Source organism: Heterodontus francisci, chromosome 27, assembly GCF_036365525.1.
Source record: "Heterodontus francisci isolate sHetFra1 chromosome 27, sHetFra1.hap1, whole genome shotgun sequence".
In the NCBI taxonomy this organism is placed as follows: domain Eukaryota; kingdom Metazoa; phylum Chordata; class Chondrichthyes; order Heterodontiformes; family Heterodontidae; genus Heterodontus; species Heterodontus francisci.
In genome coordinates this window covers 26,690,438-26,709,357 of record NC_090397.1, presented here as the reverse complement: position 1 = coordinate 26,709,357, position 18,920 = coordinate 26,690,438, and the positions used below count along the sequence as shown (strand labels likewise).

The window sequence follows — 18,920 nt, the reverse complement described above, 5'->3', positions numbered from 1 at the left end:
TTGTCTAAACACCCCAATGGTCTGTTCTATCACATTTCATTTGACAGCATGGGTCTCAATCTATCCATGTTGCCCAGGTGGGGTGGGGTTGCATACTGGAGTCGTGTCATCAAAGGATCAGCCTCATCGTCCAGTAACCAGCCTCTGATTTGTCATGGTGGCTCAAACGCAGATAGCACAGCAGAACAAAGACATCATATGAACATACAAACATGCGAATTAGTAGCAGGAGTAGGTCACTTGGCCCTTCGAGCCTGCTCTGCCATTCAATAAGTTCATGGCTGAACTGATTACTCCACATTTGCACCTACCCCCGATAACCTTTCACCCCCTTGCTTATCAAGAATCTATCTACCTCTGCCTTAAAAATATTAAAAGAATGACCGCTGCCACGATACAGGGCATTGTCTTGCATGACACACTGTGTATGGTCACACACCAGCTGGACATTGAGGGAGTGGAATCCCTTTCATTCAAGCTACATCTCAGAGTTGACATGTGATGCCTGCAAAGTGGAGTGCATGCTGTCAATGGCATCCTGCACCATGGGGAAGCTTGCAACCCTTATAAAGCCATGTGCTCACTCTGCCTGCTTCTCACGTGTATTCAGCTCTCTTGGAATACGAAGCCTCAGTGACTCCCCTTATGCAACAGTAGACAGAAAATTGGAAGATATTGCACATCATGGCCACGGTCACCTTCACAACTGCTGGCAATGCTATCCTCGCTTTACTCTGAGGTTGCAGCAGGTGGCTGATTTCAGTGAGAACATCCTTAGTGAAGAGAAGACATCTGACTCACTGTTTCTCACTGAAGAGCAGTTCCCTGAACACCGTGGGAGGATGTGGTCTCGTGCTGAGAGCCCTTCTCCCCCTCCACCTCCCTCTTCCAGCAGTTTGTCCTGTTCTGTGTCACCTCTGCTCATTCTCCCATTCTCCCTGTCATGCTGTAATCCAAAGGGGATGCATTCTACTCCATGTCTGGGAGCAAGTGGCTTGTGCAGAATCCTTGAAGTCAGGACAAAGTCTTTCAAGCCTGTGCCACATCAATTCCTTTAGACTTTAACAACTTTAAAAACTCTTGAAACCACCAAACACTTCTACAGTCACAGCAACAGCCAGGAGTAATCAACCACCAACTTACTGAAAGTAGTTGATCCCTTTTAAGTTGGTGGAGGTCCTTCCTGCTGCTGAACGCATGTTCAGCTGTGCGAGGTTAAGAGAGGGCATTAGCTGCAGCATCGAACTCCAAAATGGCAGCACTGGCATCAAATGGGCATTACACAATGACTGATCTCACGATCTGGCTACTTTGCACACTCCAAGCTGAATTTTGTTAGGGTGGCGGGGGGAACCCCACCTTGGACATTTCCGGGATCCCCGGCCGCATTCTGGGCCCATCCAGCAACTACTTAGTTGCCGCAGGGCTCCCATCTCAGGGCCTGCCTTCAAGAGCAGCTGACCAATTGGAGGGAGGGCTGGCAGCTCTTCAGTCTCAGCAGTGTTGGGTCAAAATCCTGGAACTCCCTTCCTGACAGCACTGTTGGTGTATCTAAACCCCAAGGACTGCAGCGGTTCAAGCAGGCAGCTCACCACCACCTTCTTAAGAGCAATTAGGGGTGGGCAATAAATGCTGGCCTAGTCAGCGACACTCATATCCCCCAGAACGAAGGTTGGGAGTCGCGGGGGCCAGTCAGGTAGGCATGCCCCAGACGGGGGATGGAGGAGTTGTTGCTGTGGGGCCATGTATTGCCGCTAGGGGGCACCTCCGTCAGCTACAGAGTGCCTAATTAGGAGGGCTCCCCCCCTGCCCACAAGCCGCAGGGAGGCTACCAGGGTTTATAAGGCAGTCTCCCCACGTGGCAGAGGGCCCACCAGCGGCCACTTAACTGGCACAACTGGTCTCTGGACAGGAGGGCTGTCCACCACCTTCTCTGCCGTCGGTAAAATGACATGGCAGCAGGAAGGTGACGGGCACTCCAACCGCACCCCCGCCGCCTTCCCTCCCCATTTTACAGGCCCGCTGTCTCTCAGCCTGTCCCTAGAGGCCTGGTAAAATCCAGCCCTTCCAGTATAAACTCCCTGGATGCCAACGCCCTTACCAAAATGGCATCTGGCACGGCTAGCATCAGAAGTGTGCGTGCATGCCGCAGATGCCATTTTAGGAGCAAAATGGCACTCGTGGGGCTTAAAAACCATGTGCTTGGTAACCAAATTTCACAACCTCCGTCTTTTATTCAAATCTATAGTGTAGTTAAGACTGCTTTTTTTTTTAGTTTAATTAGTTTAGAGATAAAGCACTGAAACAGGCCCTTTGGCCCACCGAGTCTGTGCCGACCATCAACCACCCATTTATACTAATCCTACACTAATCCCATATTCCTACCACATCCCCACCTGTCCCTATATTTCCCTACCACCTACCTATACTAGGGGCAATTTATAATGGCCAACTTACCTACCAACCTGCAAGTCTTTTGGCTTGCGGGAGGAAACCGGAGCACCCGGAGAAAACCCACACAGACACAGGGAGAACTTGCAAACTCCACACAGGCAGTACCCAGAATTGAACCCGGGTCGCTGGAGCTGTGAGGCTGCGGTGCTAACCACTGCGCCACTGTGCCGCCACTGCTGTCTAATATTCAAATGAGTAATACTCAAAAACAGGTTTAACATTGGATATCAATAGAACATAATTCAAAGTGATTAAAACAACCTGGAAAATATAGTGTCTAATATGTGTGAAAAAGATAGATTGCAGTTCTTACAGCACACAAATCTTGTGAGAAGTCTGTTAGGTTATTTTGACTGAGATCAAGTTTTTGTATTTGTGCAAGTTGTGCAGCAATACAACATTTCTCATTTATGGAGTGTAGATTCTCTAAGTCATTTGCAGAAAGATCCAATGACCAGATGAATTCTGTCTCAGAACCAAGCTGTGGCAAGTGGTCTTGTCCACTTCCAAAAGAGGGTCTTTTTGGTGCACAATCTAAGAAAAAGCATACATACACTTAAACAAAAGTGGCACCAATTAGTTGCATCACATTTAAGAGTTCTTTAAGAATTTTCTGATGTAAACGAAACGTAGAAACACAAGAGAAAAAAAAGTCACGGTTTTGAAATCCAAAGTAATCCCAATTGTCTTCATAAAGCACATGCAGCCACTCCAAACTAGGAGACTTTCACAGACTCTAAACCTTCTCCTCTCCTCCAATCCATGTCAACCTGAGCAGATTGTCTTCTCCACCACTTATAAACATACAAGATGTATCGAAGAATAGTTAAAATGACGTTCCAATGCAATTAGTCTGCTGGGCAATGGGAGTTAGGTAGGAGAATAAAATCTTGCTTCATTTCTCATGCCACTTGGGGCACTGTACGTTCCAAAGAACATTAATGTGCTGGAGACACTTTCGAAATGAAAAGCCATAGATTGCAGGGATTCATACATCAGTTACAAGAGTTATCTCAGGCCTAAATGCTCCAAGTTAAAAACATGATTCAGGTTTTCAATTCTTCAGAGAGGTACACAGTATGAAATGGAGGCATATCATTTAACTGGAGCACTAAATTAGAGGATAAGGTCTAATTTCAAATGATGCTAAACTTGAGCGAAGCTGAGGCAGCCAGAAACTACATTGTGCAGTCAGCATTTAAGTGCGTAGAAATGACAGGCAAAATAAAGGGCTATAAAATAAAATACTATAAAGGGCAATCCTAAGAAAGTTCCTTTTCACACAAATGATCAAATATATGGATTGTGGAAAGGATTTTCCCGCAGGCTTTGGTACCCCGCCGTTGGGATCAAATGGAGGTCCCGAGCCAGCAGCAAGACCGGTACAGTGTGATTCCCAGAGGTGGCCTCCTAATTGGCCAGCTTCGTGCTGGACAGGCCACCAGGAGAGGTGAGCGCTGATAACACAGTTCAGGGACCGCAAAGGCACCTCAATAAGGAGGTGCCCTCAGAGGAGTAGAAGTAAATATATTCATCAGCGGGGGAAGCCAGTAGGCCCCTTGGATTGGAGGGGAATCCCCTCCAGATGGCTCATGGGGGCTGCTAGGGTGCCACCCCCCCCCCCCCCCCACCTCGAAATAAACTACTGCAGGGGTGCTGTCTCCATTAAGCCGGTGGCTTTCACATGGGGCAGGAGTGGGCCTCTCTGCCACTGGCAAAATGCCAGGAAGCCAGTACAACTGCCCCTGATTGGGGCCTTAAATATGTAAATTGACTGTCCGCCCCCATGGTGCAGGCAGCTGATCTGCTTTCCTGCCCAGCCCTGGGAAAGATCCCTGGCAGCGAGAATGTGTCGGGGAGCTGCCCAATGTGGCCTTCCGCTATTTTCCCAGCACCTCCCCCCGCCCCACCCACCCTCCCCTCAACTCACATCCAAGCCTGCCACCCCAGGGCTGGGAAAATTCAGCCCAATGTCTCAACAGGAGCAAAACCTTTGGAATAATTTATAGAACAGTTCAGCATGATGATCAAGTAATGATGACTGTAGACCTCTCTGAAATAATGGATTTGATATCCATGCTAATGTGGAATGGCTTAACACAGCACGATTCAAAAGATGAGATTTTTGTTTTTCATTACCTGGTTTATGAACATGACAAATAAATCTCTGCCTTGGGTTAACTGCAGGCTCAACATCGTCAAGTGAACTCTGTCAGTGTATATAAATTTGTTTTAAAAAATGGATTAGAAACATTTGCTCAAGTTTTTTCAATTAAATCAGTATTAACATTTTAAAAACTAAAAAATTACATTTTCTACTACACAAGAATGCTACTACTCAGATTAGCAGTGCCCAGAAGTTATGTTTTCTGCATAATTGTCACTGGTCATCTAAAGTAATTCATTATAAAATATATCCATATTATAAACAGGATATCTCCACATTATAAAAAAGAGAGAGGTACTGGGAAAAATGAAAAAGATTCACAAGGATGATACCAGAATTGAGAGGATAAACTTATCAGGAAAGTTTGAGCAAGCTGGAATTCTTTTCTCCAGAAAAGAGAAGGCTGAGGGGTTATCTAATAAAGATCTTCAAGATTATGAAAGATTTTGATAGGTTGGGCGTAGAGATGATGTTTCTAGCTGTGGGAGACACCAAATCTAGGGGTCATAAATATAAAGAATAGTCTTTAATTTTCTCTGCAGCACCTGTGGAAGAGCCTGTCACTCCAGAATTGGCCTTTATAGCCACTCCAGGCGCTGCTTCACAAACCACTGACCACCTCCAGGCGCGTATCCATTGTCTCTCGAGATAAGGAGGCCCAAAAGAAAAGAAGAGTCTTTAATAAATTCAACAAGGAATTCAGGAGTAATTTCCTTACTCAAAGAGTAGTACGAATATGGATCTCATATCACAAGGAATAGTTCAAGCAAACAGTATAGATGCATTTAAGGAGCAGCTAGATAAGCACATGAGGGAGAAAGGAATAGAAGGATATGCTGATAGAGTTAGACGAAGGGGTGGGAGAAGGCTCTTGTAGAGCTTAAACACTGGCATAGACAGTTGAGTTGAGTGGCGTGTTTCTGTGCTGTAAACTCAATGTAACTATGGATGCGCAAGAAGGTATTTTGATTAGTTCTTGCATTTATCCAGCATGCCACAATGAAATTGAAGTGTGCATAGTGCTGTTGAAGCACTCAAGCCCAAAACCTTCCTATCTGTCTATAAAGCTTAAGCCCTGAAATGCATGGGGATCCACTCTTACAGCACAAATGAAGCTGTCAGCTGTGGCTCAGTTAGTCGCACTCTCACTTGAGAGACTTCAGCTCAAAAATCTAGGCTGACACTCCATTGCAGTCCTGTTGGAGTTCTGCAACTTCAATGATCCATCATTAAAACAGTTACATATACAGTTGCGATTTTTCAATTGGGCATAAAACTACTGCAAATTTTAGTTGCCACAACTAGAATCTTTAAATGGCACATTAAAATTATCCGCCACATTGCACCTTAAAAACACTTGATTCCTACAGTATTGCTTTAAAAAGAAATTGAAATTCAACATGCATCAGACATCTGTGATTTGCTCATAAATTGAGTCTCTAACTTGTCCATGGACCCAGGACTTGACTAAGCTCAATCTTTCCCTTCATTAGTTTGGATTTCTATTTTTAAAGTCTTAACAGTTATTTCAAACTTTTAAGTAGTTGGAGTTATTTCAACTTGGATACTTCAAATTTTAGTTTTTTTGTTTGGAACTACTGTTTTCTGTGTTTGTTGTGGAATTTCCCCCTGCTAACCGCATGGTTAGCAATGATCAATTAGAAATCAAGTTGGAAACAACAGATAAAAACAGAGAGATGGGGATAATGTAACCACTAAAATCCATTCAAAAAAAAGGGGAAACATACCATATAGAATTATGACATTACTTTGCATTAAATCTCATTTTGTACTGAATTTAATTAACATACCAGAGAGCTGTAGCGTCTCGATTTTACTGTAGACTCGCTGTATGCTCCACCATGCAAGTAACAGGTTGGATTTTGAATGACAACATAACTCTCTAAATCTAAAAGAAAAATAAACTTTGGGATATTTACAATCAACGGGGAAATGGAAATACAGAGAAACTGCTTTTTAGCAAACTTTCAATACAACCAACCTTATTGCAATTCAAATATAACCCAATTGTGGAGGTAAAGATTGAAAAATAGTTTGAATCCTTTGCTTAACCATGCAGTTTACTTTCATATAAACTAATATAAGCTACAGAAATACAAACTTTTAATACTCAGATATACCTCATTTCATGGTTGGGTTGGTTTGGTTTACAGACACATCACCCCCAACATTTCAGTCATGAAAAAATAACGAACATCCCCCACATGCAGTGTACAGCAAAGATGCAGAAGCGTCAATAAATTTTATCATTCCTACTACAGGACCATGCACCAAACATTAATGGGAGAAATACATAGACAAAAACATCGTTCTTTTTAACAAATGCAAGTAAAATAGTTGCAATGGTCAAGGGAACTAGGTGAGCCATGAGCATAAGTCATATGCTAATAATTTTCTGGATTTATAATAAGCAAATGAATCCTATGACTCTAAGCCATCATTTGATGATAATACTTAGTGCTGTAAAAATGGAACAAAGGTCCAGAATGACCAAACTGGTGAGAAAGCAAAAGGCTAAATCAGCAAATTCATTTGAGTATCTATCAGAAGCAAACCTCTACACTCCAAGTTATCGAATCCGATGTTTTCTTCTATATCAGTCGCTGACACATCCGACAATACAGTGTAATCATTGCTCTTGTCCAATGCTTCCTCAGAGTAGCTCAATTCAGAATTTGTACTTGAATTTTCCATTACTAACAATGCCGATTCTGCCCCATCCTTTAGCAGAAGTCTTGCCAAGGAAGCACCAGTGGCTATAGAGCATGGAAATAATAATCATTACTTTGTGTGCTGTTAAAAAAAAGAAATGCTACAAAATCTGACCAGCAACAGACATGTATATGCAAAGGCACATGTTTCTTAGCACCTTAGGTTGGCAAATTTAGATTAAGGGTAGGAAGTTCTGATGTCACTATATATTTGTTAGTTCAGGAAATCCTGCCTGCAGCATAGCACACATTGGTCTGCCTCCAGAAATAAAGCAACTGGAGTTGTGACATGCTGTAAGAAAATCATTACGAAAAGAGAGTATCTCTCTGTGAAATGGGCAAGGGGGAAGAGAACGAAATGTCATTGTAAATTGGTGGAAGCAATGAGTGCGATAGAATAGAAATGGTCTCCTCTTTGGATGAGGAGGAAGAAACAAAGCATGCCTGTGAGAACTGAAGGAGGAGAATAGAAAGCAATGAACTGATTTGAGTTGACGGATTGGGTTCCTCAGTAAAAAGGAGACAGTGACTGTTGAGGTTGACTTTGAGGATGTGATGGTCTTATTTGTATGTTGAACATGGATAAGCTGAAAAGATCATTATTTTTAAAATTTTTTTAAATGTGAACTGTAAATTAAAAATATGCTGTTAACCAGAATTTACCACTTTGAGGGTCGAAATACTAAATGTTTATAGGTGTGCGCACCCGAGGTCCTACATACCAATATGTACAAGAGATGTGTCAGCATTTGGGAGCAATGTATACATCTCTAAACCTTCTATAAATCCCACTTAAAATCATATTTGGAGAACAACCTGGTTACATTTTTTCCCAAATGAATGAATTGTAGAAACAGGAATCACATCCATTTTCCCTCCATTACGTGGTTTTTTGACATTTGTTAAAGCCAATAAAAGATGATCAACACACCTACAAATAACCACTATATTAACAATCTAATGCATTATAAAGTATGACAACAATGGGAAGCTCATTGCTAAGTTACTCATGCTGCATACAGAGTGAATTAAGAAATGATTCTAATACATGGTCTAGACTGAAGTTTCTAGGAATTGCTGGTGCCACATAACCTTAGTTTAATGATGTCTAGAATAAAGATGGCATAGTGTTACAGTACAAACACTAATGTATGGCTTGAAATTCAGATTAAATCCTCACTCCATTGAGCCCTCATCTTAGCTGAATCACTGCGATGCCAAGGAAAGGCCAGGGACCTCTTAGCAAGGGAGGAAAATCAGAACGTGGGCAATCATCAGGCTACCTTAGCAGACAGCTGAGCAGCAAGCTCAGAACTGAACTCTGTAAGCCTGCCCTCAGAAAATATTAGTTATGCACCTTCCCAACATTAACTGTTAAACTTATAAAAGTCGAACAATTTTTCATGTACTTACTCAGCTGCTGTTTTGAAATGGGAAACTTTTCACCAATGAACAATGGGCGTAACCAAGCAGCTTCAATCTTGCTCATATGAAGTCCACCCAGACAAACAGCCTTATTGTTTTGGTCCAATCCAAGTTTTCTTAAAAGCAAGCTTATGATTTTGTCATCACCCATCTTAATGCTGGCATCCAATGCTTTCCGAATATCTTGTTCACGTGCTCCACTGGTAAGCAAAAGCTCCACTAACACTGGGTTACAGCTTTGCTTACAAGCCTACAAAAAAGCCATTAAGAAGTTGTTAAAATTCAAGTGCTATTAGCTTGACCGAGCAAAATTGCAGGGAGCAGTTTTTGTTTTCTTCTCAGGGCAAAAATGTAAACTTTTTGGAAAGTTGGCTCCAACACTATGACTTCGGCATTTAACTCGGGTGCATTGGGCTGGTTGCCTATTAACATAGGCTAATCACTCAAATAGAGCGATATTTCAACACATTTTAATGTCATATCCATGGTTTCCTGTGCTTCCTGAAACATGCCATTGAGAGCAAGACAAGAACACAGTGGCAATTTATTGGGCTGGGAGCTGATTGAAACTTATGCAAATATTGCAATAAGTACTCAGAATTCATAGCTGCTTTTTAAAAAAAAATCTACAAGTACGACAGGGTTTGCTCATGGTACTTTTGCTGAGAGTTTATTTTCTGCACTTTGGAGGTTTTCAGAATCAGATCTGGATGGGTGTCACCTTAGCTGCTTTAGATTGGACCTTGGACAATATGACAATCAATAACTGCAATGGATGAGGGGCAGGGGCGGTTAGTGATAGTGGGTGGGTTTACAGGGTTAGCTTGTTGGGTCTGGTGAGGGACCACACACTTATCTCCATTCCGGGGCCTCCTCCATTGCTGCTGGCCCCGGCCGACTGCAGTCCCAGCAGTGGCTACCATTCCTGGTGGCGCTGCAGGGACTGAAGAGCTTCCAGCCCTCTGATTGGCAGGCAGCTCTTGGAAGTATCCTGCCTCAGTGGGTGGAAGCCCAACTGCAGCCAATTAAGGGCCTGAACCATGCAAAATAGCAGCACCTCCACATAAAATTCAGGCCAAAATTACCAACAGCATTCTCTGCTTTCAAATGGAAGTCGAATTTTCCATTTATGTCTACATTTCAGAACTTAAGCCACAAACCCATTACTGTTGACATTGAAATTTGGCAAAAGATGATTCTTGGTAATAGAAATGGAGTTCCAGCAGACTAAAAGCTTCAACAAAATTATATTTACCTGGTAAATCAGTGATTCATTTTTAGACTTGTGATTGACATCAGCCTCTAAGATGATTAAATATTCAGCCATCATGACATTGTTTTCTGAGCAAGCATTCTCAAGCATCTGATTTCTTATTCCACGATCAATGGCCAACTTGGACAAGCACTTGCAGAAGAGGCTCCACAGCTAATCATTTCAAAAGAAGCAGCATAAAATAATGGCTAACAATGAATTGAAAGTAATGTTTTTCAAATTCTTGAAAACAAGTAGGAAATTTAAAATGACCTGCTTGTTTCTGCAATCTGTCATCTGATGAAAAATAAATCTGTCAATGCGTTCCTTGAAGAAAATTACAACAGCAGATGGTATGATTTCAAAATACATCAAGACTACTTGGAAACCCTAAAAAGAAAAAAGATTTCAATTACAATTTGGTGAGCATTTCTCCTCTATGTAAAATTAATTTCAATCTCTAGATTCAATTAGGCTGCTCTTAAGGTTTTAGGCTAAGAAATTCCTGAGGAAGTACTTTTTCCCTTAGCGGAGAGGTCAATAACCAGGGGGCAGCTCAGTTTTGCCAACGTGTCTACAGTAATACATTATAATGCTGATTAGCCAATTGAAAGATACAGATGACAGCAGAGGTGAGTTAGCACATTTACCACTACCACCAAACTTTCTTTATCTTTTATCATTAATAAACATAAAACATAAAGAAATAACTTAAATGCCCCATTACTGCATAAATGGTTGAAATAAAATCAAAAGTCATAGTCAGAGAGTCATACAGCAAAGAAACAGGCCCTTCAGCCCATCATGTCCATGCCAGCCATCAAGCACCTATCTATTCTAATCCCATTTTCCAGCACTTGGCTCATAGCCTTGTATGCTACGGCGTTTCAAGTGCACATCTAACTACTTCTTAAATATTGTGAGGGTTCCTGCCTCTACCACCCCTTCAGGTAGTGTGTTCCAGATTCCAACCATCTCTGGGTGCACATTTTTCCTCAAATCCCCTCTAAACCTCCTGCCCCTTACTTTAAATCTATGCCCCCTGGTTATTGACCTCTCCGCTAAGGGAAAAAGTTTCTTCCTATCTATCCTATCAATGCCCCTCATAATTTTGCATACCTCAATCAGGTCCCCCCTCAGCCTTCTCTGCTCTAAGGAAAACAACCCGAGCCTATCCAGTCTCTCTTCATAGCTGAAATGCTCCAGCCCAGGCAACATCCTGGTGAATCTCCTCTCCAATGCAATCACATCCTTCCTGTAGTGTAGTGACCAGAACTGTACACAGTACTCCAGCTGTGGCCTAACTAGCATTTTATACAGCTCCATCATAACATCCCTGCTCATATTCTATGCCTCGGCTAATAAAGGCAAGTATCCCATATGCCTTCCTATCCGCCTTATTTACCTGTGCCATTGCCTTCAGTGATCTATGGACAAGTACACCAAGGTCGCTCTGACCCTCTGTACTTCTTAGGGTCCTACCATCCATTGTATATGCCCTTGCCTTGTTAGTCCTCCCAAAATGCATCACCTCACACTTCTCAGGATTAAATTCCATTTGCCACTGCTCCGCCCATCTTACCAGCTCATCTATATCATCCTGTAATCTAAGGCTTTCCTCCTCACTATTTACGACACCACCAATTTACATGTCATCTGCGAACTTACTGATCATACCTCCTATATTCATGTCTAAATCATTAATGTGGAGCAAGGATTATGGCAATATGCAAACATTTTGCCAACCAGATGATACTTTACTGCTAAGTCAGACAACCATCTTTCACTTTTCCACTGCCAACACAAAGGTGAGTAGAAATGAGGAAGGTACTTTGGCCCATTCAGTTCATTCTTCCGTGGAAATGTATGATCTCCCATCACAGCGCTGTGTGGAGAAAGGTTTCTTAACTATTGCTACTTTGTATCCTTGTCCTACAGTCATGCATTAACCTGAAACATGGCTTGAGTGACACTGATAACCTATAGGCCAATGTGGTACTCATAGATTCATAGAAACATAGAATGATACATCACAAAGGAAGTTATTCACACCTATGCCAACTCTTTGGTAGAGCTATCCAATTAATCCCACTCCCCTGCTCTTCCCCATAGACCTTTAAGTATTTATCCAATTCCCTTTTGAAAGTTACTACTGATGTTGCTTCCACACCCTCTTAGGCAATACATTCCCGAACGCAACAGCTCGTTGCACCCCTGGTTCTTTTGCCAGTCTCTTTAATGCTGTGTCCTCTGGTTACTGACCATTCTGGCATTGTAAACAGTTCCTCTTTACTCAATCTATCAAAACTGTTCATGATTTTGAACAACCTCCACTAAATCTCCTCTTAACTTTCTCTGCTCTAAGGAGAACAACTCCAGTTTCTCCACTTAACTGAAGTCCCTCTTTCCTGATAACATTCTAGTAAATCTTTTCTGCAGCCTAACCAAGGCCTTTGCATCCTTCAAGTGTAGTGCCCATAATTGAACACAATTTCCAAACTGATTCTCTTAAAAATCAAGCATAACTTCCCTGCTTTTATTCCTTATTCATGGGTACTCTACTGTGGACTGAGACCTCACTTCAGAAAAGGCTTGAGACTGTGCAAAATTCATATAGGGTCATTTGAGACAGGCAGAAGGACATTTACAGCCCATTAGTCTCAGTTGGATTCAAGTTCTCAACTGCAAGAGAATACACTTCCATTGTAAATATCGGGTCTCCGTACATACTTAACAGTGGCAGCGCTTACTTCCAAAAGTGGATCCTGTGCATCTTCGATGCCAAAGACAGCTTACAATGCCCAATATCCCAGCATAACCCAGAAGAACAATGCATCTCCCCTAATACACGCACTGGATATCATGTCTTCCATACATGCCCCAGTATGCTTCTTCAATCTTTTTAAAAATGAACCTTGAAGACACTCTTTCAGACGTGGTCTGATCATAAGCTGTTTATTCCACAGGAATTGAATGCACAGATTGGATTCACTAAAGTCAAAATTAGTAGAACTTGTCTTTGTATAAAAAATTTTGAACGGTCTAAAGTTCTGAACATTTTTGGATCGACATACTTGAACAAAACAAATCCTAACTACCCTCTTGTGTGTTAGCTTTTGGAGCCAAATCAAAAGCCTGACTGGCTGCCAGTGCCTTTGTTTTTATCCCTCGAAGGCAAGGCTTGCCAGACCCCCTTTTGGATTGGAGACATCATGCACATAGGGTGTAAGGTCTTAGCTGATTTACAAGACAGGCTATTTTTTTTAAAGTGTCTTTGCTGAAACATCGAAACTTAGCTCATCGGCATTTAACAAACCATCATTTCAGTGCCCTATTTTAAACAAAAGCTATGAATATGCCTTGCATAATATACCCAAAATTGAAAGTGATCAAAAAATCCCAAAGGTAATACTACCCTTTCTTCTTCAGCTTTAATGCAATTAATGCAATTAGACTTTTACAATAACCTACCTGTATTTGCACTTCTATGTCCTCTTCATATCTGCGTAACGTTTGCATCAGAATTGTTGCCACTAAAGCCAAAAATGTATGACACAAATCTTTCATAGGAACAAGGACCCCCATAAATTTCAGACCAAGATACTGAATTTCTGAAACAAAACAGTGTGAAATACATTGAAAGATTCGTTGAAGTGAGAAAAGTTGAATACTTATGCATTATTCCCTATATTCATCTTTGTTGGCACATTAGAGCAGCCAAATGTGCAGAAAACACTAAAATCAACTGTTTTCAGTTATGTTTACACCCTCATGAAGGAATGGTTATTGATGAACAGCTTAGCAATCTGCCCAGCATACTTTTGCAGCATCTCCCAGTCTCAACCTCGACAAATGTTAAGAGCAGGAAGATTAAGGGTACACCATCATGTCCAAATCACACACTACCCTGACTTGTACACATACCATCTACAATTTCTTCATCATGCTACGCAAAATCATGGAATTTCCTATCTAATACCATTGTGGGAACAACATTAGCACAGGGACGGCAGTAATTCAAGGTAAAAGCCCACCAACACTTTTTCAGGGCAAGTAAGCATAAGCAATAAATACAGCCTTGCCAGCATTGCTCACATCACAAGAACAAATAAAAACAAATGAACAGATGTGGTACAGCGGGCCTACTAGCCATTTGAAGTACTGCAATCCTTGGAGCTGATTCACAGAATTCCAGCTTGGCTCAGGCTACCACTCCTGCCTACGAACATACATATGAATTAGGCGCAGGAGTAGGCCGTTCGGGCCCTTGAGCATGCTCCACCATTTGATAAGATCATGGCTGATCAAATTGTAACCTCAACTCTACTTTAATGTCTACCCCCATACCCTTTGACTCCCTTGTCAATCAAGAATCGATCTAACTCAGCCTTAAAAATATTCAATGACCCTGCCTGCACTGCTCTCTGGGGAAGAGAATTCCACAGCCCAACGACCCTCGGAGAGAAAGAAATTCTCCTCATCTCTGTCTTAAATGGTAGACCTATTATTTTTAAACAGTGTCCCTTCGTTCTAGTCTCTCCCATAAGGGGAATCATGGTCCAGACTTTTACGCCTCCCCAGAGGAGCGGGGGAGGGGGGGGCCTTAAAATTCAGTGTACGGTGGGGAATGTCGTTCACGAGGCTTTCCCACCCTCGCTGCAATTTTACAAGGGACTGCAGCGGCGAGAAACAACCCACGTACCCCAGAGCGATCAAGGCCCTTAAGTGGACAATAAATGCCACGTCAGGCCTCCTCCCGCAACCACTGGTATTTTACCAGCGGTGGCCAGGTGGCTCAGGCCCCCAGAACACCGCCATGTAAAACCTGGTAGCCTTCTTGCAGGCTGAGGGGGGGTAGGGGCCTGCGCTCCTGATCGAGCACCCCATACTCCATGGAGGGGCCCTCCACGGCCCAATCGCCTCCACTGAACAACACTCTCCCCATCCCCCCAAACCGACGCCCCACCCTTGCCTTACCAGAGCCTGACTGATCAGTCCCAGAAACCGAGAACATTGTCCCTCTTGCTGCTTTTGGTTGGGTGCAGACCCAGTGGCACTGCTGGGACTGAGAGCTGCTGGCCCACTGATTGGCTGGTAGCTTCATTAGGCAGGACTTCCTGCCTCAGAGAGGTGGAAGTCCCACCCAATGCCAATTAAGGGCCTGGAGAGCGTAAAATCCTGGCATGGTTCCCCAGGCCTGGTGGAGACAGCCTCACCTGACTTTTTGGCCGGTGGGCGGGGCCTCCCACCTAACGTAAAATTCCAGCCATCCCCTCAGCATCCACCCTGTCAAGTCCCCTCAAGATCTTATATATTTCAATAAGATCACCTCTCATTCTTCTCAACTCCAATGGATACAGATCCAACCTGTCCAACCTTTCCTCATAAGATCACCCCTTCATCCCAGGAATCAGTCGAGTGAGCCTTCCCTAAACTGCTTCTAATGCAATGATATCCTTTCTTAAATAAGGAGACCAAAGCTGTACACAGTACTCCAGATGTGGTCTCACAAACGCCCTGTACAACTACAGCAAAACCGTCCTTACTTTTATACTCCATTCCCATTGCAATAAACGACAACATTCCACTTCCCTTCCTAATCACTTGCTATACCCACATAGTAATTATTTGTGATTCATGTACCAAGACACCCAGATCTCTCTCTACTGCATGGTTGTGACGGCTCTCTCCATTTAAATATATTGCTTTTCTATGCTTCCTACCAAAGTGGATAAGTTTGAACTGATCAGAAGCTTATGGATTCAAGGCTCCCTCCAGGATTTCTGCAGAAAAAAATTACTGCTGTATTGCTGAAGGTCCCATGACAGTATTCAACGAAGGGCATGGAGTTTCTCCTGGTTGCCTTGCCAACATTTACCAGTTAACCAACACCAAACAGATTAAGTGACCTTTTATCTCATTTGCTGTTTCCAGGAGTTTTCTTTGCCCAAATTCACTGCTGCCACTGCCTACATAACAACGATGGTTGCACTTCAAATTAATTAATTAATTGGGAGTGAAACCCTTTGGAACATCCAAGAGGTCATAAAAGACATTATGCAAATTAAAGTTCTTTCTTTACAGGTCTCCTGTGTCGGCAAGTTTTAGGTCAGGTTTAAATATGATGTTAAAACAAATGATAGGAATAGCTTTATTACTACAATATTAAATGTATACAGCAGAAACTTGATCATATGTGCTCCAATTACCCATTCTTCCAAAAACTATTGAATTATTGTAGGACAAAGTCCTGTACAAAACACTGTCTCATTTCACAGCTTGTTTTGTTATTTGTCATTTACCTGCTTTACCTGGTGAACAAAATAGATTATTTCCTTTGCTACTTATATTGTACTTGTTCTTATTTCCATGCCTAGGGCAATGCAAAAATGCGGATATGTGAAAAATCAAGTTTTGGTATGCTCAATTATCCCAAGCAAAGGGGGAGCTTCCCTCCATTATAAGAGGATAGCAACAAAAACATCTTGTATTTGAGTAACATGCTTCACATGATAGAAAACTTTCTCAATGCACTCGATCGGATGGCCAAAAGGTAGGTACCCTCCTCCTACTCCTGGGTTCAGCCCTGCACTACACTTCCAGCCTCACCAGCTCAACAACAGCTTTTATTACTTTCATTCCTTCACTGTGGGAAGGCAGCCAATTGTAATGTTGAGACTGTGGAATGGAGCTCTCATTTTCTTACTCTGCATCACGTGAGGGTCAACAAGTTATTAATCTATAAAGTACAAATACATGTTAACACAAATTTTCTTTTCTGAAAAAAACATTTTTATAAATAAAAGTGGAAAAAATCTTTTTTTTTCAAAAAATAACAGAAGAGTTGACACTGACATTTACTTTTCCTACCTCGGTTATAAGGATACATTTGTAAAACATGGATCACAGAATCCAAAGCCCCTCTTCTCATCAGTTCCTCCAGTGCACCTGAACGATCAGCAATAGAGCACAGTATTCGGAGGCCGTACTGTTGGATAGCTGGATTCAAAATAAACTGGAAAAAGTGCAATAACATTTTTTAGCATTAATACATTTAACAATGGAAGAGTTGCATGGATTAGACTGGTACTCAACCATGAAATATTCTCTTACAAGCTCTTATCTGCCACAAAATAACAATGCTATTTCTACTCTATAATACCACATTGACCTAAAAAAGTAAGAGTTTACTGTTCCAGTGGATACACATATCATACTTACCATGTGTCTCACTGCGGCAACACAGGTTAAGCTTTCAAACCACCTTTTCCACACCTTGCATCTGTCTCCCATTCTGCATGCTGGCTCTGGTCACTTCTCTGATGGTCCTTCCAGTCCTTTTCTACAGAAATGTCTACAGTCCCAATATTCAAGAGTTATGTTTCGCGACTGGCCACCACTATTATATGACATGGACCCGATTCTGCAGTCAGCAGCGAAGCAAGGGCACTCACTGCTGACCACAATAAAAGTCTTGCTGAGAGATCTAGCAATCTCCCTTGCAAGAGTTTCACATCCAGCGCTAAGCAGTGGTTCTGCAACTGATTGCAGAGTTCCTTACTGGGCCATTCACAGTGTGGAGCTTGAGAGATGGCATCAGGCTGTTCAAGCAGCCAATCAAATTAAAGTATTTTAACAGAAACCCCTCCGCCGCCAAAAAAAAAACAGGAAACTAAAAGCATTAAAATAAAATCACTTTTAAAAACGCATATATGGAGCAAATTAAAGATTGGGGCATACACATGGGATGAAGGTAGAAGTTAAAATATTCTGAATGTTTTAAAAGAATTGTTTAAGAAAACATTAAGCTTAAAAATCTATTAGTCATTTGACAGCAATCCACTATGATAGAATTATTTTTTCACTGCCAATCAAATTTTATTAATCACATCGCTGTTAAAAACTCAGTTACAGCTGTTTGAACAAGGTGTAACTTTTTAAGGAGTTTCAAACGGCAGGTGGAAAAGCTGAAAATCTCAATGATTTCAGGGATTACTGGCTCTGGGGAAGGTCCACAGTACAGCCTGTGTCGCAGCCCTGAGCGACAGACCACAACTTCAGGATTTCCATGCAAACCTGTGCATGCCTGACAGTTCACTGCCGACGGCCCCCTCAAAATCTGGCCCAATGCTTTACAGAAGCACTTTTACCCAATTATGACAAATATTTTTCCAGCTTCACTAAAGCTACATAGACCAGAATTTTATGTTGGGCGGGAGACCCAGTCCACCAGCCAAAAAGCCGGGGGCAAGCACATCCTCGCCAGGCCTGTGAGCCACGCTACAATTTTATGTGGCCCAGTCCCTTAGTTGGCCTTGGGTGGGACCTCCGTCCCTCTGAGGCAGGAAGTCCCGCCTCCAAGAGCTGCCGGCCAATCAGCGGGCCAGCAGCTCAGTCCCAGCAGCGCCATGGGAGCGGTGGCCATTGCTGGGACTGCACCCAGCCACAACAGTCAGACGGACATAAAAGCAACATACTACGGATGCTGGAAATCTGAAATAAAAACAAAGTCCTGGAAATACTCAGCAGGTCTGGCAGCATCTGGGGGGAGAGAAGCAGAATTAACATTTAAGGTCTGTGACCTTTCATCAGAACTGCCCCTTGTACAATTGCAGCAGGGGTGGGAAGGCGTCGGGAATGGCACCCCCTGCCTCCCACTCAATTTTATGACTCCTCCACCATCAGCCCACTCCTGCGGGGTGGGCATAAAATTCTGGCCATAATGTTTAGGACAAATAGTTGCCTGGTAATCCAGAGCATGAAATCACTTGTTTTCTACATCCTAAATATGTTATCCATTATTTGAAAAGGGTACCTATTAATATTATTCGCTGTTATCCATATCTGGTTAAATACTGTTTATCACCAGTTTCAATTCTAGCATCATGTT

At 42.5% G+C, this 18,920-nt stretch overlaps 1 protein-coding gene across 3 annotated transcripts in view; it reads right to left on the bottom strand.

Moving 5' to 3' along the window:
* lrrk2 (leucine-rich repeat kinase 2) overlaps positions 1-18,920 on the bottom strand; it is a 170,372-nt gene that overhangs the window by 89,547 nt on the left and 61,905 nt on the right. For all 3 annotated transcript variants that reach the window (XM_068059026.1, XM_068059027.1, XM_068059028.1), the window contains 9 exons: positions 16,901-17,045; positions 13,502-13,641; positions 10,304-10,420; positions 10,034-10,204; positions 8,767-9,028; positions 7,198-7,398; positions 6,433-6,530; positions 4,594-4,663; positions 2,768-2,988 (listed from right to left, as the gene is read on the bottom strand). In XM_068059026.1, coding sequence (XP_067915127.1) covers positions 2,768-2,988; positions 4,594-4,663; positions 6,433-6,530; positions 7,198-7,398; positions 8,767-9,028; positions 10,034-10,204; positions 10,304-10,420; positions 13,502-13,641; positions 16,901-17,045 — 1,425 coding nt within the window. The remainder of the gene's footprint in view (positions 1-2,767; positions 2,989-4,593; positions 4,664-6,432; positions 6,531-7,197; positions 7,399-8,766; positions 9,029-10,033; positions 10,205-10,303; positions 10,421-13,501; positions 13,642-16,900; positions 17,046-18,920) is intronic.